Source organism: Serinus canaria, chromosome 3, assembly GCF_022539315.1.
Source record: "Serinus canaria isolate serCan28SL12 chromosome 3, serCan2020, whole genome shotgun sequence".
NCBI lineage: Eukaryota > Metazoa > Chordata > Aves > Passeriformes > Fringillidae > Serinus > Serinus canaria.
The window spans coordinates 81,115,500-81,143,180 of record NC_066316.1 but is presented as its reverse complement, the minus strand read 5'-3'; the positions used below and the strand labels follow the sequence as shown (position 1 = coordinate 81,143,180).

The window sequence follows — 27,681 nt, the reverse complement described above, 5'->3', positions numbered from 1 at the left end:
GAGGTTCAAGCATCTCTGTCTTGCAAAAAACTGATACACTGCATCAGAGTAAAGTGTCTAGCTAACTGCTGAATTATGGGAAGGTAAGAAGGTAAGCCTTTAACCAGAGAACCTTCCCTTGTTATAACTTTACACGCTGGTCATCAGTTTAAAACTTTCCGGAAGCCAAGTCTGATGTTAGTTACTCATCAGGAAGGGACAATTCCCAATGACATTATTAAATAATTTCTGAAACTCTACTAAATCCTTTAGTAATTAGTTCCACTACCTGACTACATGCTCAAGTGGGTTTGGGGTGGGAGGGGGATGTATAATGGGAAAATGGCTCAGTTTTGAGCTCTATGTCTGTGTCATCAGGTGCACTCATCAATATGTCACTGTAACAAAATAAGGAAGGAAATAATTCTGCATTTATTCCTTTCTAAATCATGATAGTTTTATACAAGCTTTTTCATCATATCTCTTCCAAACTCTCTCCCTTCTAAGAGTCAGCCTCTGTGTCTGATCTTAAAAAAATGTTCAATACTTTTGATCTTCCTGGGTGATCCTTCCTTGTCCTTCTTCACTGCTGTATCATTTTTTAGATTGATTGTTAATAGAGGGGGATTGGTAATGTAAGCACCATTCAAGATCATTAAACCCATGCATTAATATAGATGAATGGTAATTTTTCCCTACTCCTCTTTTAATTTTTAAGATTCTGTGTGTGGCTACAGTCAGAACTTCTTTCCTTAATGGAAAGACCTAATTTTGAATCAGGATCAGAAGGAGGAAGAAACTTTCTGCCAGATAGGCCTGTGAGCTCTCTGCTCAGTAAGGAGGTCAAATGTCCACCACAAGAAACTTCAAAGACTAACATCTGTCAGGAATGACAGGTATAATTAATGGTACCTAGGGATAGAGGAAAGAGAGATGACTTTCTGCAATTACTTCCAGCCTCATATTTTCTTCTGACTCAAGATATAAGCAGGTCAGCTTTCAAAGTCTGAAATATCTAGGCCTGGTACTTTTTCAATCAAAGACATCCCATATTTCAACAGCTGGGACTAAAATGGATGCATGATTCCCAAAACACTCTGTTTAGTTTTAATCTAAGTGGAAATACTAGGCTGTCAGGTAGTTTTTTATTTTATAATAAGAAGCTAAACTAGAAGTTTCAATCATTTAAAAAGTCCTCCACCATCTATTTTTCTCATCTGCTTTCTTATTCCTTCTAATACCTTCTTTTGTGGTTTCAGACTGTGTAAACAGCAATACTATTAGTATTGACAGTGCAACTACTGACTGTGTACAATACAGAAAAAGTAGCCAAAACAAAGAATCAAGATTACCATCTGACATCCTGTATGCCATACCACAGATTCACAGCTAATCCGACACTGTGCCAACCTCCGTGTTCAAACAGCTGTTTTGTCAGTCTACCTTTTAATGAGGGCTAAAACACTGAAATAATTATCTTAAAGAATGCTGAGGACTCCTAACCTAATAAATATACAAAATACAGGTACTTAGTTTAGATGATACCGTTAGCTTCCTCAAGTACTGTAAAAATAAAAGCTATAAGCTTACAAAAACAACTAACATCTACCAGATAGATCACTTCTGGTCTAAATGAAGTTTTCAGATCTAACAATTAAAAACACAACCTCTCAAAATACACTGAAAATAACTGAAGTCACTGGAAATTTCTATGCACTGATCTAAACTGAGATTGCATTATATTAGAAAGGAAACAAAATGCAGACAACAAAGTCCTGAACAACTCATATTTCCCTTGATGGAGTCAATACTGGCAAGCATAATGCAAATATCATATATCATAGAATTGACAGAAAAAAATCACATGGTTGTGCAGATCTAAAAGAAATTGCAATTATATAAGACGACAAGTCAGAACAGCTGTAAAAAATACTGGCACTTTATAACAATACTCAATTGTAGTGAAAGTTGAATACTCTACTTCCACAGAAAGGAAGTTTCTGGTGTGAGCAAGGATAGTGATAATGACATTAGAAGTGCTCCTTACATCAAATGTATCATACTCAGAAAGCATAGCATTATAGTTATCTGTCTTGCAAGAGGCCTTTAATTACCATCTGTAAAGAGTATAAGTCATTATGTGTTTCAAAATTAGACAATATTAAGTTGTATATGTAACTGAATCATTCATCCCATTATTTTTAAGTCAGCTGAAATGAGCAACCTCTAATACACAAAGAACATCTAACCTTTTGTTTTCTCTCTTTGGGTTTCCTCTTCTTTGGTGATGTTGATGGTCCATCTTTCTCCTCAATACCCTTTTTCCTTTCCTTTTTAATTTGCTTCCTTTGTTTTTCAGGTCCTTCTTCATCTTCTGAACTACTTTCTGCTTTCTTTGTTTTAATTTTAGGAATTTTCTTTGGTGGTTGCAAATTGATTCCTGCATCTGCTGTCCAGTCAGAATAATCACTAGAATAGTCACTATATATGATATAACAAAGAAAAAAGAAATTAAACCCTTAAAAAATGCATTGGATTACATAATATAATCCAATAAAAGATTACAGTTAACAGTCTAGCTAACTACAATGTTTTATTAGTTAAAACCCTATATTCTATCTACAATTTAAATGGTAAACCAAAAGCCCTGACATCATTTGGTCTTGCAAGAAACTTAACTTATAGCATCCCTCAAAGTAAACACTGTATTTACTTCATCAATTCAAGATGACAAACATTGAAGTCTGGATATTGTTTTCAAGACTTCTGGTTTTGCATAGCTTTGAATGAAAAAACAGAGGATGCTCTACCTGCTCTTTAATTTCAAACCAAGGATCACAGCTCAGACTGAGCACCATAGGAAACTGCTACTACCTGCCTGAAGTGTTTGTCTGCCTGAAGGTTTAAGAAATACCTTCCTGGAAAACAATTCTACTTCTAGCAAACTAGGAAAAACCTTCCCTAAACAATATTACTAAAAATTAAATCCTGAAAGTTTCATGTTCTTCTTCACTTTTTCTTCTAAATCTGCGCAAGTGTTAGTTATTACTCATTAACTGTTGACAGCAAAAATTATGAAGGATTTCTTGGCAAGAATTTTCTCTGTATGTTATATATACTGTCACTTACCTAGAACTGCCATCACTGTGCCATGCTCTTTCATCTTCTTCTGATGTTCCACCACTGGCAACAACTACTTCCCCTTCCTAATAAGGAGAGCAGAGTGCGTTGGGAAGGGGCAGAGGGGGAAGCGGAGAAAAACAAAGGATTTTCTTTAGAGCTCAAGTTGTAATATATGACGATAAAATGAAAACTTTTCTAGCTTTATATGTGTTATAAACATCTGGCATTCTAGAAGTTTTATGTTAAAAAGGCATTTTACTTTGCAGATAGTTCCTTTACTTTAGTGGACTTTTATATAAAGAAGAATGAAGAATCTGAGCCTGGCCAGATGCAGTGTAGAGCTACATTTTTCATCACCATTTGAAAAGGTTAGCTTACCTTCTCAAAAATTATTTCAATTGTTTTTAACATCCTATTTCCACATATTTTTAATAGCAAACAAAAACCCAACATGAACATTATGAACTCCTCACTCATTATCTACCACAGTTACAGAAGCACAGAATAATTGAGGCTGGAAGGGACTTCTGGAGGTCATATTATCAAACCTCCCTGTTCAAACAGGGCCACCTAAAGTTGGTGATCAAATTGCTAGGCCCCGTGGCCAGGACTGCCTAGGCTTACAAATTGCACATATACTTTCAAAACACCCTTACAAATGAGCATTTTTCTCCTCTGTCAATTACTTTTTAAGTCAAAGCTAAACACATACAACAGAATGTGAAAATCTAATACAACATAATTTTTTTAAGAGGTGAAAGGAAATGCCCAATGAAAAATGTAACTTGAATTTCCACTAAAAACAGTGTTCCATTAGCTGAAGCAGGAGTGTAATGCATAGAAATGGAATGTGTAAGACTGCCTCAAGAATAAGGATCTTACATCTGAAGAACTGTGTCCATTTTCCAACTCTTCAGCAGGCCTTGCAGTTTCTTCTGCTGCATATCTCGTACGGTAGTTGTGCTGATTGGCTGCTTGTTTCTTTGAGTCAGTAGCATCCAGTAAATTATCATGAGAATGGTTCTGTGAAGATATAAAAGTCAAAATACATAATTTTTGAGTATACATTTTATTAATACATGGCATTTTCTTTAATAATACTATTCCAGGAAGGAATTTTTGCGTTGGCAAAAAGTTATAAGTCCAAAAATAAAGAGCTGCTGAAGAAAACACTCTACATGCATAGCTGAATGAATGTAAGCACCAAACAGTTCTGTGCATTCTGGAAATAATTAAATTTCCTCCCAGACACAAAAACAAATTTTAAATCTGAAATGATTAAAAATATTCATTCTCTGCAAAGTACATGTCAGTTTATAAGGACTAAAACAATGGCTAAAACATAACTACTGATAGGCTGCTAAGGGCTTGTAAAAGCTTAGAATTACACTAAAAATGGCTAAGGAAAGAAGACTTAAACAGAAGTCCAGAGAGTTATTTTGCAGCCAAGGGGTCAGATGTGTTAGAAAAGAAACCTGTACAGTAATACATCCCTTAGCATAGAGAGATGACTGTTAGCAAATACAGACCTTTAAATAGTATGATGATGCATTGAAGAATTCAAATGAATGAGTCAGTTTGAAAGAATATGAAGCTTAAAATAATTAAATAAAGCTGTAATTTAGAAACACTTCATGCTCCAGCATTAAGAGATTTTGTTCCTCCTGTAGAATATATATAATGCAAACACTTGCTCTCTACATCAAGTGTACAATCTTGTCTTAGTCCCCAATCACTTGGAAAAAAAACCCCAAGAGTTATGATCTCAATTTCAAGAGTTTTGTGCTAAATTTTTTTGGCATGTATAGTCAAACTTCATCCTAGCTCAGATTCAATAATATAGTTTCTGGGCACATTACTAAGTGCCACAAAAAGAGGTACACTTCCCTCTGTTCCAGTATCCTTCTGCCACAAAGAAAACCTCGGATATCAGTACCTCTACTGGGTGCTGATAATAGTTGAAAAAAAACAGTCCCAGAGATGGAGAAAGCAGAACTAGAACAAAACAAAGAAAGGCACTAATATTTTGAGAGTGTTCTAGTAGAGCAGACTGCTTGTACCTATTTCTTCTTGATTTTATTTTTCTTTTGTAGGAAAGAAAATACCTTTCCTATCATAAAAACTGGTTCGTTAGGTTAAATTTCCTTCTTGGGGAAAATAACTCCCATTTTTTACAGTAAAATCTGTACTAAAACTTGATTTAGTTTTCCTTAGTCACAACAATCATCACTAAAGTGCAGAAGTCTAGTAACTAGTTTTTCTCCCATGCTCCCTTGTTAGAAGATACACACCTTCTGCATGCATGACTGCAACAGTTCAGTAAAGTAAGCCAGCACACCACTGTAAAGTTGTGTTCCAGATTTCATCAAAGCTCAGAGGACCAACACAAACTGCTCCATGATATTTTCAGCTAGTACTGTGCTTCTGTTGTTCTGTCCTTCTGTCTAGTTGGGGAAGTTATCACTGACAGCACAGTTACTGGAGACACTTTGAATGGGACTGCTCAGCTATGAGTGTTTCAACATTGCCTAAGACTTTTGAGAGCTGGGGCACTCATTCCTCCTTCTGGATTCAAACTGGCAGCACACAAGAGATCTCCTCAAGCTGCTCTGACCTGACCCAGAACAGCTCCAAGGCAGCCCTAAGCCCAGTAGCTGAGCCCATCACACAGTCTTCTGTCCTTCAGCCTTCTGGGGCTGCTCACTTCTCATCAAGCTCTCAAGATTCATTACTGAAGCAAAGAGGTCAGAAAAGCCAGCACTACTGTAACTTGTTTCTGCTACTGCACTGTGCCTTTTTCACCATGAAACATAGCAGGGACAAGAGAATGGAATCACATAGCCCCAGTGAAACAAATTAGCCAAGTATCCATTACAATAAGGGGGACATATTTTGCAGGAGCTACATTACAGCTTGACTGCAATGTTCATGTCTTCTCTCTAGAAACAAAAGTTCTAAAATCCTTACCTCCCTGTTTTTCTTCAGAGGTGAGGTTTCTCAAACAGTTACCATAAATACAGCTTTTCCCTACTCAAATAGAACTACAGATGCTTGGAAAACTGAAGAACTTTGCATTACTCTTTGGTTTTGAAAAGAGTCCTTTCCTTTTGGCAGTTCAAAGCTTGAGGGGAAAAAAACAACACCCCAGCCCCTCCACCCCAATCATTCCCACATGGAAAACAGTAATACCACTGTATAAATATTGGGTCATAGTGATGCTTTGGGAAAGATACAATGCCAAAACAAGAACAGAAAAAAGCCCCAGGAAAACAAAACCGCAAGTACTTATCCATGAGTAACAGAATGACAGAATGAAGTTGGAAAGGATCTCTAGATGTCACCTTGTCTAAACCCATTGCTAAAGCAGGGATGAGAAAACTGGTCATAAGGTATACCATTGTGCCACCTTGCCAAAAAAAAATACATTTTAACATCATTCTTATTCATCTTAACTTTTCGAAATCTAAAGAGAAGCTGTAAAGGCAGAATTTTATTTATTTGGGGAGGGGTGGAGTTGAATGTGGAAGTTTGACTATAAAGTACAAGAGGTTTTTCTGACAAAATGTAATTAACACCAGCATATTCAACTATAACTGAGGAAACACAGCTGATGCCTCCTCTCCCTCAATATATAACCTAAAGAAAAAGCTTGAAATTGTACTCTCAACTCTAACAGTAGGCTGGGAAACAAAGCCAAGATAACCTATGATCTGAGGTTCAATCATCACTTTTTCTCTAAACACTTTGATGAGCAGTCATATATGCTGACAAGTACCTTGTACCTTGTCCAAGGCTTCCAGCCAGTATCAGAGCACATCTATTGATACACCAGCAATTACAGCTCCTGACAGAAGTTTTTCTGTGAAATAAAAATGATGGCATTTCCTGTATTTGAGAGTGATACTGGACACTGCTGGGGGTCTTGGTAACATCATTTGTGAGAGATACAGTGGAAACCCAATGATGTCCTGACAACTCAGACCACACTGCATGCTATGGTCCTTATGACTCTGACTGCACTGGGAAGCACAGCTTTGCTGCCACCTCATACAGGGCTGAAGCAATTTTGGGAAGCTTTGGCTGTAGCAATTTCATGGTATTTCTTAACCAGCAGAATTTAATTTTTTATGTGAAAATGATCCTTCCTTCCTTAAGTCAACAGGAATTAACTTCTACTAGGAAGTTTAACAGGGGCAAGGCACAAATATATGTCCAGTATCAGAAACCAACATTAAATAGGTCTCTTGCTCTGGCATTTTCTCTTTGGCTAAAGAGCACCCTTCCACACTCTCCTCAAGTCTGAATCAATGTCTGTAATTACTTAGTTTTTACTCTTACCACATCACATGTATGTAAAAAATTAGTAAGAACTGTTGCAAAAGCAGTGAAGGTAACAGACACTAAGTATTAAGAGCTAGGCTCTGGAGTTTTAGATTATTTTCCTCTTAACATCTTGCTGATTTAATTGGAAGTATTGTTTAAATAACATGTAAGTAGAAAAACTTATTTCTGTGGAATAAAAATAGGCCACTTTCAGCAGAACAAAATACACGTTGCTCCTCCCTGGGTTCTGTTAGTTTACAATACAGTCATTTGCACCCATCACAACAGAGGCTTATGCCTACTTTTGTCCATCCATAACAATTTCCTACGTTAATTCCTGCATAACAGAAATTTTGGCATAACATTTCCACTTAATAATAATAAGGAATATTTCCATTTTAGCCACATTTTACTAGGACACAGCACATCAACCCCCTAGTGTACAGAAATTTCACACTCTTAAATATTTATTAAAATGCTCTAAGCCCAGTAGTTTAATAGATTAATCCTCTTAAGTATTTGGACTGGGAATATTTACCTAAGCATGTTATTTATCTCACTTTTCATCTGCTCCTGAAAACAAGTAATTTGGAATACAGTTCCATTTTGAAGATGTAAAAATTCCATTCTATCCTCTTTCATTTATGTATTGGGGGTTCAAGTTTCTGCTGTTTGTTTTTTTAAGTGTTTTTGTTTAAGAATAGAAAAAAACCTTATTCCTCACCAATGACTTTGAAAGTCGAACCAAATTTGTCATTCAGCCTGCAGGTCAGTTATACTACATACTATTTACTAAATACTATTCAGGTCAAAATACCCAAGTTTTTAGTTTCTCCCCAGAACTCCATTAGTCCCTTAAGCAATCATATACAAGCACTTTTCTGTGTGACCTGTGTCAAAGAAATGTGGGCTTTCAATGGCAGAACACTTCTGTAACTTCCATGTAAATTGCAGATATTGTTAAAGAAGACAGACTGAGCTATAATTTTGTATTACTTTTAACACACCCTACAACGACCCTGAATTAAAAATTAGCAATAGGACTTTGGAATCTCCTCAAAATGTAATTACAGCTGCTCTGTGTTGTTCCTTATTGACCTACACTTCAGCTTGCAATACAAAATGCTAATAACATTCGCTCCTGCCCATCTTTTCATTTACTTCTGTATTTTTGACTTCTTTCAGTTAGAAGGGAAAAAGGGAACAGAAGAAAGTATTATTTCATCATTATCATTATTATATGAATAGACCTGATAAATTTCAAAAGTTCCTATAAAAACCAGTATTTATTAATGGTGACTGAATTTTCCTATGAAGACAATGTTTTAAATTCAAACCTTGTTTTACTCTGCTCCCAGAGAAGCTGACAATTCTATGGAGTGAGACATTTTCTAGAATTCTTGATGCTGTAGTTCTTAGGTTTAGAGATTACTGGAAGAAAATATCATGCCCTGTATTTTGCTGGACGTGTTCCCCATCTCCTTTAGCTCATAAATTTTCTCATTAAACCTGTAAGAATTCACTATGCAATAAGGACTACAGTCTTGCAACAATACTGTAGTACAACTTACAGGAATCAGTATCAAAACCTACTGGATGTTCTCAAGGAAAAGAAAGATTTTACACTGTGCTCTCCATTTCAATCTTCAACCTAACAGAGTTAGTATTTCAAGTCACACTGCCACTGTAAAAGAACAGCAACAGAAGAGCAACTATAATGAAGTTATTAATTTCTATTTAAAACAACCCTAAAAACATTGCACAACAGTTTTTGGATTGCAGTCAATCTTGTTTCTCTTCCCAGGTGTTTATTTGAATTTATTGTGAACACTACAGAAGATGACAATTCCAATTCACTATTCCTGTTGCTCAGATACTCCTGAGCAGAAGTGTTGCTCATGTTAACTGTAAGCAACAACAAAAATCATGAAAATCTGAGCAGTTAATTTAATTGTGAGACTCAATCACTCAAGATGAAACACCTTTTTCTACTTGAAACATGCTTATTTAAAGCCCATGGGATATCTACTTATTTCTGAATCCCTCTGAGATTTTACTCAAGAGATTTGAATTAGTGTACTTCTCAGCAGTCTAAGTCCTCCAAAAAGAGATGTATTTAATAAAGAATCAGCTGTGGAAGAATACCACTTTTTTATGCCAAGGTGTTATAAAAAAGTATTCAGTAGGGTTTATGAAGGCTTTAAATGTTCTGAAAGTATTACTAAGTATATCAGTAATGTTTATGTAGAAAATTTACTGACATACTCATATGAAAAGACCACAATTGCCTGGGCTTTTTGTTATTTCCTCAGAACAAAGGTAGAAAGTGACTAAAGGATTTACCAAGTTATCTCTCTCACATTCTGAGAACCCAGAATCCAGTTCACAGAACCCCCCAGGTGTAAATATATGAAACTGAAGAAGGTTATTCTTAAGGAGCAGTTGCTCTGAAGGTTTTCAAGGACAAATATCTGGAATAAAAATATGGGGCTCAAAAGATCCAGTGCTACCATTATAGTTTGAAGACAAAAAATTTTTTTTTTTTTAAACTGGATTAAAAAAAACACATTTGCTTAAAGTTTCTTTGTTTCAAAGATATCATAAAAGTAATTGCTAAAACCACAATGCTGGACTAGCTAGTCTATTCTATTAAACTTTTATATCATAGTGATGTTTTAGAAGAAAACTGTAACCCAATTAGAAATTTAATGGCAATTTGGTATGAATTCACATTATCAGGAAGGATCTTTTGACTAGGCTGCAGCAAAAGACAAGGAAAAAAGTAGAAACCCTTAAGCAGTGCAACTGTTTAACTAAACTAGAAGAAAGTGTATAATTCAGCACCAAAATACATCCCCTCAGGACAGGAAAAAACTTTTTTAAAATCTGAATTTGTCAGGCCCATTTGCTATTATTCCCAAAAGAAAAAAAAAAAAAGACTTAAAGACTTCTGATCTCCTGATATTTCACTAATAAATTCTGCCACGTGGCATAAAGCTTCCCGTCTCTATGTTTTTATAAAAGCTGGAGACAAAAGTGAACAAATTTCTTTCAGTGTATCTTGGGAAAAAATATAATGTTGGTGCCTGCAGAACAGAAAAGAGTGCAGAAGCACCATTTTTTTCAGATAGCAATGCATTGAAATTTTAATACAAGAAAGAAATTGAAGGAAAAAGTAAGAAATAAATTTAATAAAGAAATTTAAAGTTATTAGGGAACTGTGAATAGGGGACTGTTCACATTACTTCTTTTGAAATATTTACTTTGGTTGGCTGTGAAAAATGTAGCAAAACAATACTCAAATTTAATATCAAATATAAACTTGCTCATTTCAAACTTACTCTACTGCATATAAAATTAATTCATCCTTATTAAAAATTTCAGAATCACTACGAAGCATCTGAAATTTACTTATTTTTGGATTGTTTTCAAACTCAGTTCCTTCCTTCACAGCCATAAAGTATGGTACTCTAATGAATTTAGGAACTGCAGTCTTTTGCATACTTGTTCTTTTTATTTCACTTGTTAATTTTTCCACCTTAAATCCCATAAGTGATTTTTACTTTTCAATTGCAATTGCCACAATTTGCAGGGGTTCCTGAAAGCTGTATTTTACAAGCTTTGGATTGAGGATGAAAAGAGTCTCCTCCATATTAAGCATACTATGAAACCCAAGCATGAGTTCTCTGTTACCATTGCTAAAATTTACTTCCTTTATTACAAAAATATAATTGGCTATTTAGCTAGAAAAGCATAGATAAGCATGTGTAATTAATAGATAAAACTAATGTTAAACAAAGAAGACTTAAAATTCTGTCTGTAAACATAAAATATACATCTTTCAATTTTTTGTAACCAGCAAGAATATGCAAGATTGAAATTTTTTGCAAGTCATATTTTAAAAAAAGCATGTCACTTATGACAATCTAATTCTTAATACAACTTTTTTCCTTCTACTTAACCTATCCTGCTTTCATCTTTTCTGAAAATATACTCTCAGCTCTAGCAAAATGCATGATTTAGATATAGCCCATAACAGCCAAAATATGATTTTTAGGGTACTATGAGAGAAAATAGCCAATTATCTATTTGGAGATGTATTTAATCTGTTAAACTTAAGAACTGTGACTTGAGTTTTCATGCAACCTTTCCACAGAACAGTATGCCAAACAGTAGACAACAGCAGTGGGATGTATTGATTAATAGTGACAGATTCCCTACAGCAAATCATGTTCCTAACACCAGATTTGCAGGGATTTCTCCCCACTTCTGAAAGCAATCCATGTTGCTTATTATTAAGAACATACTGAAACATCAGTACAGACAGGCTTCCTCATTCTGGGGAGGCAAACAAATTCCCATACCCTGGTCTGTAAATTTAAAACTGAGAAGAGGAATCTAAATTTATGTGACCCAACTTGCTGAATTAAATTTTATGCTTCATTCTGTGATAAGGTACAGGTGGACTGCTTACCTTAGGGAAAGTAGGTATTTTGTTTTCTCTTGGAATGTGACTCATTACATGTTTTCTTTTCTCTTCAGATCGATACACCCTTACTTCTTCTTCTCCCTTTGCTGTTCTCCATTCTTCTTGCCTACTGAAAAAAGAAAATGGAGATATTAAATTTAAAGGACATTACTAAAACTAAGATGATCTGTTCCAAACCAAGGAATAGACATTCAACATCTATACCATTTTTGAGCAGCAGTTCTTCTCTTTACAATTAGCATATGGCTTTAAAATTAGCTTTTTTCAAACAAAAATTTTATTCTTACTTCATTAAACTAGAGCAGCTTATGCTTGACTATGGCAAGCAGGTTTTTTGACTTACTAATTCAAGTATTCATCACAAGAAGTAATTACTGAAAAAAATTAAAGTTCCAGTTTGGAAATTAAAATTCATCTCAGGCCCCTAGTAGTTTAGGTCAGTATTCCAGCCATAAAACACCATATAATGACAGGACATAATCTCATGTTACAAGTCCAAAGATATCGAAGCAACTAGATTCCATTGCCTATACAAGTTCAATTACTGTGTCATTATTAAAAGGACAATTTTTATTCCTAATCCTTCTGGAATTACAAGATTTTTCAAGTGATATACCAACAAGTAATTTCAAACAGGAACCGATTTTATAGAAATTTGAGATGACAAAATAGAAAACAAAATGATGATGTGAATGGCAATAGGAATTCCAAAACTGTTCCATTTAATTAAGTTCATCACAGTAAAATTCTCCATCTGTGTTTACCTGGCCACACCAGAAGACAGTTCAGGCACTACCACCCTGCGGCTCCAAGCCACGAGGTCCCGCTCAGTGGCGATTTCACTTCTTGGCGCATTGCTGTGCATCTGACGCACACCTTCAATTTGTCCGCTGCGCCTTAACCCTATATTTGGTGGGGAGTGTACTTCTGAGGTAGAGCTTACAGATCCTAAAAAGTCAAAAAGCAATAGTTCTAGATCTGAAATTCTTAGGGAAGCATTAGAAAAGAAAGACTTGGAATGAAACGGAAAATATAGCTTTACTTGACACTTCAAAAGAAGCTTCATACTAACTGAGTATAAGTATTTCAGCAATTTCTACAGTCACCGCAACACAGCACCAACAGCTACTGGGCTGCAGCACTCTGTTTAAAAATTCACATTGAAAAGAAGCAGGTGTACCAACAATCTGAAGTGAAGTAAATGTTTGCTTCTTTAAAAATACCTTTGAAAACATTTATGCAAAGCTGACTATTGCTGCTGCACTCTAGATCTGCATTATAAAACAGTGACCTATCTCACTGAATCAGTGTGCTCCTTAAACAGTCTTCTACCTTCAAAAAAAAAAAAAAAAAAAAAAAAAGGAAGCCTCAACCCTGGAAATTAGGAATCAAGCTGTAAAATTTACAGGCAAAAAATTGAAATGGTCAAGAGATTAAAAATAACCAAACCAACCCAAAACAAAACGACACACACATGCAAGAGCCTTCAAACACCTACATAGTAGCAAAATATAAACATTTTTCCATATCCTTACACTCACAAGGTAATCCTGATTACTCTAGTGGATTGCTAACCATAATTTTTAAAGTGTTGAAAACTACTGTGTACTCTAGTGCAAGACACTGAAACACGGAACAACTCAGCAGAGAAGTAAGTATTTCCTTCCAGTTTTCTTCCTCCTGTGTCCTTATTTGAAAGAAGTCAGATTTCAAACAACTAGATGGCCAGTTCCAGATTAAACAGTAGGGTAGTTACTCCTATGGGAACACAGCTCTGCATTTCCCTGAGTAAGGAGACAATAACAAAGATAAAACTGTAATGTTAAGAAGCCCAACATTTTGCAACAAGCAAAAAAAGCCTGATGGGAAAGCTGTACTGTTTTCTACAGCTGCATACCTTCTTTCTACCAGTTCAACAAAATGCACAGATCATGAACAATATAAAGGGATTTATGTTTTCCAGCTCCCAGCCTCAACACCAATCCCCTAGTGATCTACCTCTGCTTATCCGGCTGGTACTACTGGTTCCTGCCTCCCCAGAACGTCTCTGGTCCTGCTCTTGCTGAAGTCTTTGAATCATGCTATCCAATGGACTAATTTCTTGATTTGCTTGCTGACTAAGAACTTGGTTCAATCCTGTGAAGTAAAATATACAAAACAACACACAAATGTAAATTTCTAGGAAATTAATGTTACAGACAGCTCATTTAAGTTTTAGCTTCGAAACAAGTACAGTAAATTATCATGTGTAGCTATAAACTAATGCTTATTTTTCTAACAGCCATTTCTTAAAACAGGACAACTTCTTTTCTTAATATATTTGAGCATTATATTTTCTGGAGCAGGGTCAAGATGACCACAACTTCACTTCTAATAAAAGGTTAAATTTGATCAAGTGCCAGCAAGCCACAGAAGCTTAATACAACTGTTGTTTGTCAGCTCAGTCAATGAAAATTGTTCATATGCAAGATTAGCCTGCCTGAAATGCATTAAAAACCACTTTATAAGCTTCAATGAAAGAACCACATTAAGAAGGTCTAACTGAATTAGAAAACAATTATCTATACTGTAGAAAACAAAGCAGTAAAAATGTTTAATTGAGCTCCACATGGACATAATGACTGCACAGATCAAGTAATGGTAATTTTCTTTGGTATGTAAAACAGCCAAGAAACCTCCTTTTGGGTAGGTCTTGTGAATATAAGACGGGAAACAGTTCCAAAGAAGCGATTACAAGGTGATAATACTGATTCTGAGCAGCAAGTAAAATACACAGCACATAAGCATGAACAACACACAACCTGTTTTCATACTTACAATGATCACAAAAAACATTTAGAGAGTTATAGAGAAAAAGACAAGGGTTACAGCACTGATTCAAAAAGAAGTCAGACATCTCCACACAGAAGAGTGAGATGGTGGAGTGGAATGGTGGGAAGCTCTAGTCAAGAGAAGCAGAACTTGTAAAACTTCATAATGAGGAATAACAGTGTTCAAAGAAACAAGATATAGAAATTATTTTTCCAGCATGATTCCAAAGAAATATCACAGTATAAACTGCACTTTGCAAGATCAAAGACTAGATACATTACAGTAATTGTGCTATGAAATGAAGAGCTTTGATTATGTGGCTGAACAGAAGCTGCTATCTCTTAACAGTATGCAGAAAAACCTTAAATATTTAAGATACTGCTCTCAGGCTTTAAAGGTTATTGAAGTCCACTTCCCTAAAGCAACAGAACCCTGGAATAATAGAATGAGCTCTGGTATTACTACAACTGGATGTTTACTGAGTCAGGTAAGTGAGACAATAATTTGTCAATCTTGTGAGCAGACATACTGTCTACTGAGAACAATAGGAAATACTACTAATCACCCAAGAATGACCTTAAATAAGGAAACTGCTATCTAAACAAAATGAATGTTTTTATGTATCTAGCCTCTGAGACAATACCTTAGCAAGAAACAGCAAGTGGTTTCTTTTTAAATGAAATAATAAATACACTGGTGTAACTAATTTTTTCAAAACTTCTGGTTTAAAGGAGCTTCATGTTCATCAAGGCAGTAAATCAAGTATGACTATCTGAATTCCCTCTACTCTTAGAAATCCCTACAGAACACTTAATGAGAAATAAATGGTCAGAGCTCTGAGTGAGATGCATCAAATCCCACAACAAAGAAAAGGAGCTTTCGTAGTGGAAGGGAACATATAAACTATATAAGTGTTGTTTAGGTCTGCATACAACTGCATTGTTGCTACATTGTAAAAAGATAGAAAAATGTCTTGTGTCTGTTCATCACCTGTCAAGCTGATGGATGACTCCCTGCTATCAAACAAAATGCTATGGGCATCATCTTCCTGTAGGCATTCATGTGTCATGCAGACAGACCACTAAATTTAGTTTTGTTGGGTCTGTGTGTGGAGTCCAACTTGTTTCAAGACATATTGAAAAATGTGCCCAGGACATTTTCAAATGTGGAGAATTTCACAATGCAATGGATTCAAGCTTTAACTGTAACAATGAAGTAAAGCAACATCCTTCCCTAAAAATTAAATTTTGTTTCAAAGCCACTAACTAAGAAATTTACATTCACCAGGAAGGATATTTTCCTTCTTACAGTAGCATTTCTTCCTGTAATTTTAGAGGAAATATGGCAATCCTCCCCCAAAAAGAATTAAATATTCACTGCCCTATAATCCTGACATCAACAAATAAGGAAAAAGATTTTTTGGTAAAAACACTCTCAGTTACCCTTCCTGGAATGTCTGACACACCACAGATTTAAGTATCATGAACATATAAACTACAATTTACAGGAACAGTCAGTTTTCACATATTTTCAAGAATATGCAAATAGTTAACAATGCTTGTTTCAGAAATTTTTAAAGCTACTTTCACCAGTCACTGTTTGCTTATTCATACTAATATCAAATTTGTAACATTTAATAAGTAGGCATTGTTTTTTCCATCCCTACTCATGTGAAACACCTTTAGGCAGTTTCCAACAGCCAGCCATTGGCCCAATAATATGTATGTTCTTCTCACATCATGTGCAGGAAAATAAAACTTTCAAGGAACTTCCTAGATTTTGTATCTTTTTCAAGTCTTCAGTTCTTTAACCAAACCACTGAAGCTTAAGATGTGTCTCCTAATTTTTCTGTTCTTGGAAGTGTTACCTTTTCTAACTGATCTGTGGAAGATCAGTCTATTTCCTAGGTTTTCTAAAGCAGGAAATCTTATCCCAAAGAAATAACTGAGAGCTCACACAACATTATACATTGCTCCAGTAATGAAACGAACTCCGAGCTAACTGGTGCTGTAGCATCAACTAGTGCCAACTTGATTGATGACAATACTGTAAATGAAATTGTCACAAGCAATCAGTGCCAAAGACATTGCAATTCTTCCACACTACATGAACTTCTATGCCCATTAATGAAGAAAAAAGACACAGTGAAAGTGTAGAACAACTGAAGGTAACTAGATAGACTACTGGTCAGTGAAGTGAAATTTTCCATACCTGAAGATGTCACTCCCATCTGAGGAATAAGCTGTTCCTCCCTGCAGTTCTCACGACCAGGAACTAGTCTTTGATACCTTGCAGGATGAGGGTTGCCATCCACATCAACCAAAAATGGGGGAGGCATAAGGTGTGGAGCCTGCTGTGTCTGTTCGTCCAGGACAAAGTTGTTGGCATCACGGATAAGGGGCCGATAATCACTATGAAAGAACATCTGATCTGCTATCTGTAAACAAAGTCATTTTGTAATTTTTTTGAAGAACCTATTACAAAAGCATACAGAAGAGAACTGCCAAAAGTATTTTTAACAGTGGTACTCCTGGTCAGTTTTGCAAAAAACAGGGTTATAAGCTGATGTGTTTATTTCAGTTGAAAGGGGAAAATTTAATGACTCCATTATTATTTTGTTTCAAAGTACTCTTTTCTATATAACACTACAAAGGGAATAATCCACATGTTTGAGGGTGGGAAGCATTAAAAGAACAGGGGAATAGGGTAATATTTAACTACAAGAAGACATCTGACCAAATACAGCATTAATGTACTAGTTTATAAATTTTCTTCTACAGTCTGAATATATGAATAAATTTTCTGATAATAAAAAATTGTGTCACAGACTTATGAGATATGGTGCAGACAGAAGACTAGGAAAAATATTTTTTGCATGAGGGCATTGCCAAATATTTTAACATCATCAAAATATATATATCCTTACTATAATGCTAGATATCAGGAAAAGTTTCAGTTGATAAAATAAAGCCAAAATAAAAACTAAATTTCTCACTTTATTTTTTAAAAATAAAACTGAAGTTTTCTTTTTTATTTCTGTCTACCTGCTCCTAATTTATTATAGATGACTTTCCACAGACCCTCAAGACTGAAGAATACTTTTGTCCAAATAAATATAAAAAGATGTATGCTCCATCCCTCACTGGAACAGGTATCTCAGTATTGTGCAATAAGAAAGATATTGAAGTGCAAGGAGAAAAGAAAAAGTGAATAGGAGAGAAATTGATGCATATACTACACATCCCAGGACCACCTACTGGCAAGAAAACCTTGTGGCAGCTCATGTATTCAGTTGAACTGAATGAACAAGTGAAAATCAAATCATAAAATCATCATTCACACAAATTAAGATTTCCAGTGCATTATGAGAACAATTACATGATTGCCTCAATGCATAGAGATCTTAAAAAGTCTCCATGTCTTCCAAGCATGGAGAGAGGGATGCCCAAGTTGTCATAAAACATCCTCTGATTTCTGGAGAGTATGATCTATCATAACCAATCTGTAACACAGTTTCCAGTAATTTGTTAAGTAGAAATCAGTAAGGCAGAGATTATGGCAGCTACTTGGAGGTCTGGTCTCTCAATGACAAATGTCTCCCACCCTGGAAGCAAGAAAACCAGGAACAAAGATGACAACAGACATTTGTCAATTACAACATCAGAAAGTGCATCCATATGATACGGATTTTAAAAAAAGACTTGTGAAAAAATTAGAGATATCATGGCTCTAGACCTCACAAAAACTCAGAAAAATAACAACAGGAAGAAATTTGAAAGATACAAAAAAAGATGAAATAGAAAATAATTCACTTCAGAGATTTAAAAGACTACTCTTACAAAACACATATGGACAAGGTGATATCCACTGCAGTAAAAAAGCTGACTGGATGAAATCTTGCTGCTAGATTCTTTGTTAACAGAGGCTGAATAAGAAAGATAAAAATGCTTTCATGTGTCTGACTGACAGAATCAAGGCCTGATTAACACCTTTGTTTCTTCATCTCACAATAGTTCAATATGATAAAGACAGAGACAGAGGTCCCCTAGGAGGACTTACAATGTCTGTGAAAATCATAATAGAATATGCATTACTTACACCTAATAAGTCTTCCTACTAAGTACGTCCCACACTGAGAAAAAAAGAGTTTTAAATGGCAAGGTCATAAAACCTTTGAATTTTATTATGTTGTGTCTTGGCTGTACAGTGTAGTCTGTATCCCAGGTTTTGTGAGAAAAGGGAAAACCTGGTACAAGATCACAAGTGACTTTGTTGCAATTCCACTTCTGTGGTACCTTATACTGCAATCAAGTATAATAGGGAGACTAAATAATAATTTTCTACTCCATAAAATAATGTGGCATTTCTTGGAGAACACAGGGTCTAACAACTCTCAGGTGGAATATCCCTACTGGTATTGAGGAAAATGTCTAATCTTGAGAAAAATCAGAAGAAGTAGTCATTCCATCAGAAAAACAGCAAGAAGCATTAACAAAGAGACTTATTTGTTAATATACTATTAGAGATCAAATTCATGACCATAGGATGATAACACATCACCATTTGCATAAGTCTTCTATTCACATGACATCACAAACCCAGCCTGGGAATGAGGACAAAAGCTTTCCACAAGGTGTGAGCTCTATAGATAGTCTCCCTTCAATCACACATTCAGAATGCTCAGTTTCTCCAAATGGGCACAGTTACACAAAGAGGTTTTCCCCAGTACTGCACCAATCCACCATACAGGAACTGTCAACTTGCAGCTAAGTACTGTGGTTTGGGCAGTCTGCAAGAACAAATGCCTTGGAATGCTCAGAGATCAGGTTCCTCAGGAAAGTGGCCATGGCAGCAAGCTTGCCAGAGTTCAAAAAGCATTTGGACAATGCACTTAGGCACATGATGTGCTTTGTGCAGGGCTAGGAGTTGGTCTTGATCCTAGTGGGTCCCTTCCAACTCAGAATATTCTATGATTTAAAATCAACAGAATAGTACCTTACACTTTAGAACTGCTAGTCACTCCTGGACAAGTTTCCACCTAATCAAGAACTTCTGAAGTGCACATGCCTTGTTGACAGTGAACTCCGCGCAGCTCTGGCGATGACACACTCAGATTTCAGCTGAGATTGGCTCAAGCAACCCCAGCCAAGCAGCACATATATTCTTTTTATTTTCCCCCACAAAAGAATTACTTCACAAAAATACGTATCATCAAAAAACCAAAACACACAAAAAAACCCCATAAACCCCAAACAAAAAACCAACACCCCACCCCATTCACCTTCATTATGGCCAAGATCACACTGCAGGGGAAAGAAAGCCTAGGCATTGGTTCCAGTCAGCTAGGAAATGTAGATACTATCTGAACATAACATGAAAACACTAAGACGTAAAAAAAATAAGAGCTTGTTCTCTCAGTAGAATTTACACCATCTCAGCTATAATCACTGTCAATTCCAAAATGCAAGAATACAAGACAGATTGCCACGCTTCTTTCTTCTGTAAAATTCATTTCCCTAGAGAGACGGGGAACACTTTAAAGGCCAAAAAACATATACCCTACGAGATCATAGTCTGAAAAGATATCTGAATCACCCCCCCAGTATCTGAGGGGAGAAAAACAGAAAAAAACCCCACCATCTCTAGCACCTACCTACCTCTAGTAGCATTTTCCCATAAATCAGGTCAGACAAAAACAGAGATGATGAAACCACACATGGAAGACACCAGACACTTCCAAGCTGAGTTTTCTGTGAGTGGAAGACTGAGATTAAAGTGGTAACAAATAAGTCCTATTTCCTCCCATTTCTGCTATGATGAAGAATGCCAAGAGTAAAATTGGCACAGCAACCGCTGTAGAGGATTATTTTAAATCATTCAATAAGTGAAAAGTTTAAAACAATCTTTTCTCAGGGGCTGCAGCAAAAACAGCAAGAGAGCCAAGGGACTGTAGAATTCAAGCAGGGAAAAGCAACTGCATTCATTCTACTAACACATTTAATCTTTCACAGGTAAATTCTCAAATAGCAGCATAAAGGAAAATTCTGGTCTATCATAGCAAAGACCAAAAGACTCAGTTTCAATTTAATTTCCAGCATTTCAAAGTAGCAGAGAACTACATTCTTCCAAAACAATTGGAGAGAAGAAGAAACCAGAAACGATCCATGGATATAGTAAGAAAAATGTTCCTATTAAAACAGGAGCTAAAGTCTAGAACAGTAAGAATCCTGAAACACAAAGCAAATCATCAGATAATCCTGATTTTCCATGCTTGTGATGTCTCTCCTTATTTTTTTTATTTGGAATGGAAGGGGAAGTGCACAGATAGTAATAACTGAGGGATAGCAACAGCAGCTTAGTAGTGAGGACTTCAAATCATAGTTGAGAAACAAGGAGAAAAAATAAATCTCCAAATACAAATCCTTCAGTAAGACTACAGAAAGAAATCCAGTAGCTTACAAGATAAAGATTAAAATTCCTTTTGCACTCCCTCCTTCAGGTCCCTCTGCTCTGCTATTCACCAAAACGCTTTCAAAACCTGCCCGAGCACTAAGATCCAAAGCAGGAGGCCGGATCCAAAAAACAGCACTCCACTAACAGCATTCAAGTGTCAGCTACCAGAAGCAGAGATTAAAATGGACCAGATAGGTCTACTTAAGTCTTAGGAAAAGGGAGAAGAGACACACCTCATTTCTTTCCTGGGTGGTAAACGAAGAACTAAGATCCTGTGGACACTTCAAACCTGTATGGTTCCCAGAGCACGTTCCTCCACAAAGGAAAATAAACAACACCACATATCTTTACAGTCATGAGGGTCTGTGGCAAGACACCCACACTCAGAATACACAATGTAGACTATTAGAATAGACATTAGATAATAGACATTATAATAAAGATATAATATTTAAATCACACTAATGGTGGAATATTGCTGTGTAAGCACAAAGGTACCCATGATGGTACTTCATTAGCAGACATAAAATTGCATCACTAAAACAGCACATTTTTTATAAATAATTCTCTCACAGGCTATGCAATATTTAAATACAGATAGCAGGAATTAGTTCTATTACACACCCATTTTTGGGCTTAGTTAGGAAGCAAAAAAAAACAAAATTCAAGTAGAATGTGCAACTATTATTCCACTGTTCCTTATTCCCATTATCCATGTCAAACCATTAGTAGATATTTGTAACTTTGTCATTTAAGAGAGTAGAGAGTGACTGGTTAGTCTGGTTAATTTTGAATTCTGTTTTCAAATTATCATTATTATTTTGAACTTCTCATGTAAACAGCAGCTTAACAGAATTTTTCTATAATTCAAAAAAGTGAAAAAAATCTCATTGTCAATAACAGGCATCCAAAATATCCCATATTAATGGCTCAAAATTGTGTCAAAACATGCCCTCTTGAAATGAAGCTCTGAAGAAGTTTGCACAAATGCATTCAACACAGACAAACATTTTAATTTACATCTTGCACTGTACCTTGTCATATTTGCTACTGGAACCAAAGCCAAAAATCAGAAGATGGCCGTGAGAATCAGTACATGCAAAATGCTGTCCATCAGGAGAGCACTTGCAGTCAAAAACCGCACCATGTCCTTGTCCTTCAATCTGAAATACATCAACATACAAAATAATTAACAGAAATTAATAATTTTCAATTATGATTCTCAAACTGTGGTGCTGACATTGAAATTTATTATAAAATCTGTATGACAGTATACTGCTAGATGGAAGTTACTTTAAAAGAAAGCTTACTTTTTTAACTATTCACTTTTCAGTGAATTTTGTAATAATGCTCGTGAAAGATTCCAAATTGATAGCAGTAGAAACTGACAGACTTTATCCACAAAGCAGGCACAGTATAGGAAGTGAAAATAAAAGCTTCCTGCTAATGAGCCTAACCAGAGAGCTGGGCCCAGTGCAGGGCTTAGTCACTACACCCTTTCCATCCTCTGCCTTCTTGCTAAGCTACCCCAGCAGCAGTGGCTGCTGCGGGGTGTTCCACAACACCTGCCCCCTGGAAAACGCACTGACATAGACAACCCACATTACACAGCTTAGCAACTACCTGCTTCTGGAATTCCTACTCCTAATTTATTGGAGTGGGGAAGGAGTAAATTTGTGTAAAAACTCCGCCTTTTATAGGAGAACTGCAAAGATTTTAAAAAAGGAATTTTTACCTGATACTCATTTTCTGTTTTCCAGTTCCATTAAGCCAGAACAAATGGGTTTTTGTTTTTCCCTGCAACCTGTCAATCAAGCAGAGGTGACCAATCACCACTCTGAATTTTCATGTCTTCAGCACCTCTTCAGAAAGCCCCTTTCTATTCTCCCCAGCAAAGCACTTTTGCATTTTCTTTAAAGACACACCAAACAAAATTCTTTCCCTAACTGTGGCACACCTATAAATTGCCAGGAAAGGGGAAAAAAGAAAACAAAACAAAATAAAAAATAATGATATTCAGCCTTGAGACAGTAATGCTGTGCACTTCTGCAGCACCTTCCAGAGGCCATCAGCATTATTTTAAAAAGTTAACAAAGCCTCAAAAATCCTGTGAGATACCTACTGTTTTCAATCTCTTACAGGCTGAGACAAAGGCAAGAATTCTAAATCTTTTCCCCACAGTCTTACAACACATCCACACCCCTGCACATCCCCCCAGTGAGAGAGGCTGCTACATCTATTGCTTTCAGGTCTTTCTCACTACAGGTAATTCCCTAAAAAAGTCAAATGAGTTTCTGGACTAGCAGAAGAGAAACATAAACCAATGCAAGTCTTACGTTCTATTTTGCCCATTATTCCAGAAGAAATGAACAGAAGTGTCTCACAGAAAGAGATGGAAAATAAAAACAGGACTTCAAGCAAGTCTCACTAACATCACAGCAGGCAGGAATGCAGAATTAATTTAGTCTAAGCGAGATCCAACTACCACAGCAAAGTTACAACTTTGTGCTGCTTTTTGCATACAGAAAGCTTGCTGTATTAAAGGGAGACAGTTTGGGAAAACAGGTGGAAAGCAGACAGCATTTCACCACAATAATAAGCTTTGCAGAAACACAGTTAAAAATTGGAAAAGAAATTTTATACATAGAGATTTTTGTTCCCTTACCCTTCCTCCAACAAAGGAAACATCAGTATCAAGCTTCCTAATGTTGAAGTCCTTCATAAATAGAATTTCATGGTTCAGCCTAAGTTTTGACTACCTTTTGTTTTACAAGGAAAACAATACATGTTGTGGGAAGAACCATTTGCTAACCATGGTGAGGGGAAAAATTATAAACAGAAGGAAAAAATCCAACTACTAAGACGATGAGTTTTTTAATCCTTTCCATCAAGAAATGGTTGGGATGGACCATTTTCAAGAAACCTCTGGAAATTAAGAGTGTTAATCAGAAAACATTCCCTTCTTATGTAAAGGAAAAGAACAGTGTTCTACTATTTGGGGACAAGTACAGTGCAAATAGTTTTAATCAAAATGTGACCAGAATTTGGTTTTAAAAAGTGCTTCCAGAAAGGGCAACTCCAAGACCTTTCAGCACAAACCTTCAAGTCTGAAGTACAAATACTTGGAAATAAAGATTCTTACAGGAACAAAAACTATCATTGAGGTTAACCTTCCAAGATATAATTACTATTCTAAATTAAAGAACAAAGTGACCAGAGAACGAAATTCTACCCAGTAGAATTTTCCATAAAACTACTTCAGGATTAATAAGTGACAACTTACAATAGAATCTTTTTCCATAAAAATAAAGCTAACACAGAGGAGCTAGTGATTTGAAATGGACACTAAACGTTAAGCTGCAAAAAGGGAAGCTGTAGTAAATCAGTGAAGCTGTTACTTCAGCAGGCTAGATAAAGAATTTCAGCAAGAAGGAAGCTGTCCTTCCCCTGTACATCCCTTTTAAATCAGAGATGCAAGAACTACATAAAGACTGTATCCCAAGAAGATTTAGAGTGCTTATTGAACCTTCCCCTGCTGCATATAAGGATATCAATTGTGAAGGGAAGAGGCTGCTCAGGAGTACAGAAAAATCACTGGCTAATTAAGAGCTGTCACAGAATCACAGAATTATTTGGTTTGGAAAAGACCCTTAAGATCACATAGTTCCAACACTCTGCCATGGCCAGGGATATCTTCCAGACCAGGTCGCTCAGAGCCCCATCCAACCTGGCCTTGAACGCTTCCAGGGATGGGGAGCTCCCGATTTCTCTTACATCCTGTTCCAGTGCTCCAACAAAGCTTGTGTCACAACAAAAGGCTGTGAAAAGTGAACAAGAAGCACCTGGTAGCAAAGCAGGTAGCATGGATTTTTCAGCTAAACAGGGTAGAACCAGTGATGCTATACTATGAGGACTAAGTAAAGATAATTTTTAGTTTTAGCTCCAAGAATTAAGAGTCCAATTTGCCCATATTTTCACTAGCAAGGAAGCATGTGGACATTGGTGTATCCAGAAGGGAGGAATGATGATGAAATAAGAGAATGAAAATGGGAAGATTTTTCCTCTCAGTTTTGAGGAAAGCTTATTGTTTGCCCCAAACCAGGGACAATAGACCTGTCAAGCTTGTACACAAAGTAATGTCTTAAATGTATAAAAATTATTTGTTGTATGAAAACAGAATAATAACACTTACATAACGAGCTCACTAATAAGCCTTTTTGACCTATTATCAATAGATAGTATGAAACAGCCAAGCCCTACTTTTTAAGAGGAGTATAAGACATGGAAGAAAAAGGAAAAAAATCAAATAAGCTGAAAAATTAATATAGTAGGGAGTACCAGAGAAATTTAGGATACTTTCTCCAGAAAAAAAAGTAATTTTTTAATGACAAAAAAATATAATTCATTCAACCTAGCTAGATTTCAAAGGCACAATATGATACTTAAACTTGATTCAAATGATTGTGATTAGTAGGAGAAATGCAGAGTAGGCAAACTATAAAGAAAGGTTAACAGTTACTGATTTCGGAAAGACACAGAGCTAAAAGGATGCTAACACTAAAATTTCTCAACTCAGGCCTTTCTGTTACTGACTAAATAAAAAATAAGAGCCCTTTGATGAAATGAACATTAGTGAATCATCCACTGAGAACAAATTTGGGACAGCATAAATGATATCAATTTAAGCAATTAAAAGCCAACAGGACAAAATGCAACAGAGAATGAACCTAATAAGATTATTAGAAATAACTTACTAGCCCATTTACTGCCAGAAAAAAGTAATGAAACTCAGTCTACATAAAATAACACTATACATTTCTATAAAATCTTCCAACACTAGTCACCAGCACAGTTTAAAAAAAAAAAAAAAAATCTAAAACCTCTACTAGCTTGAGGAAGAATCCATCCTTCATGTTAAGGAACTGAGGCAATTAGTTGGAAATACAAGGAAAAAGATCACTGTGTATTCTTTGCAATACAGTACATATAATGCAGCAACAAAAAGAAAACTGCAATTCTAAACCAGACCAGAAGTGCATCCAGAAAAGAAAGTGCATATGAGCTGGACAAATAGTCAACACTAAGAACAAAATCTTCCAAAGCAGTACAGATTTTTTGCTTCCCATGTTCAAGATGAATAAATTCTAAGAGGAACAGCTACAGAGTCACTCATAACACAAAATCTAAGAGCTCAGCTTCTTTATTCAAATGCTAAGAAGAGAGGACTATTTTGTATGACTATACTAAAAGAGCTTTAGCAGGAAGAGAACTACCATACTAGAATACCTTAAAGAGGATGAGAACTTCTCTACTTACATGCATAGGAATGAATGAATATAAGTTACAAGCAACATCCAAACTTGAAAACTGAAATTCAGATTCTAACAAAGACAACAACGCTATGCTAGAAAAAATTTCTGAAACTAGCAAAAAAAAAAAAAAAAAAAAGCAGCACTAATTATTATTAAAATCTCTTTTATAAGTGATGAAACTACATCATAACTGTTCAAGTCAAACCAGCCTCCAAGTATCTGGAAGTTCCTTTGTAGGTTCGTGCTCTCCTTTATTTTAAGAAAAAATTTTTAATCACAACATGCTTCCATAAGCCAAAAAAAAAATCAGACATATAACCGACTTTCTGCAAAGTTAAAGGAGGTTGCTACTCATTTGGAGGAGTGGAAAGCAGACTTACTTTTTAAACCAGTTTACAAAAATTTTTAAAAAACCAGCAGATCTTCAACACTGCTCCCAGAGCAGTAACAAGAGATGAAATGGTAGGAAGAAGACAAGGAATAATTAAATTCAGAGTCACATATTTACTAAAAATGTTTCTATCTTCCTACCAGCCAAGTCACTTATTTACTCAGGAATGCTGCATATGTCTTGAAAAATAAATCTGTCAGTTAAAAGATCTGATAGGTCACCCACCCTGCGGATGCCTGAAGTTATATAAAGGCTCTCGCTCTCTCTCTCTCTCTCTCTATATATATATATATAAATTATTTACAGCTTTTTTTGTTATTGTTAAAGATTTTTCTTACTATACATCCTTCAAACTTAGTATTGGCTTCTTCTACATGAACTACTAAAGCATTCTGCTGGTTTTGCTCCAGAGTCTGTTTCTCAGGATGTGCTATTCAAAGGTGGAATCTCTCAAAAATTTCAAACCATTAGAGTAGGACTATAGATAAACTGATTCAAAATAACGCATCCATAACCTTACTTAGGTCATTCTGTATTTCATATAACTACAAAACCTGACCTAAAAATACAATCCTGCATAATTCCACTGAAAGTGAAAGCCTTTATGAAGGCCACAACATAAGAAATATTGTTTGCACATCTCTAGTTCCCACTGGAAGTTACACTGTTCATAAAAGCAAGAGACATGCCTTTCAGACATTAGTCCAAAAAAATCACCTTGTATGGCAGAAAATCCACACACAGAGCATTCTGCTGAGGTGAATGAAACCTGATCTTTCACATTGTTATTTTGACAAGGA

At 35.8% G+C, this 27,681-nt stretch overlaps 1 protein-coding gene across 3 annotated transcripts in view; it reads right to left on the bottom strand.

Moving 5' to 3' along the window:
• PHIP (pleckstrin homology domain interacting protein) overlaps positions 1 to 27,681 on the bottom strand; it is a 108,197-nt gene that overhangs the window by 30,775 nt on the left and 49,741 nt on the right. For 2 of the 3 annotated variants that reach the window (XM_030235558.2, XM_050971934.1), the window contains exons 16-23: positions 22,213 to 22,341; positions 16,937 to 17,162; positions 13,913 to 14,050; positions 12,679 to 12,862; positions 11,900 to 12,023; positions 3,985 to 4,125; positions 3,109 to 3,185; positions 2,229 to 2,460 (exon numbers count right to left, since the gene is read on the bottom strand). In XM_030235558.2, the coding sequence (XP_030091418.2) occupies positions 2,229 to 2,460; positions 3,109 to 3,185; positions 3,985 to 4,125; positions 11,900 to 12,023; positions 12,679 to 12,862; positions 13,913 to 14,050; positions 16,937 to 17,162; positions 22,213 to 22,341 (1,251 nt within the window). The remainder of the gene's footprint in view (positions 1 to 2,228; positions 2,461 to 3,108; positions 3,186 to 3,984; positions 4,126 to 11,899; positions 12,024 to 12,678; positions 12,863 to 13,912; positions 14,051 to 16,936; positions 17,163 to 22,212; positions 22,342 to 27,681) is intronic. The other variant, XM_050971933.1, reaches the window with a different exon arrangement.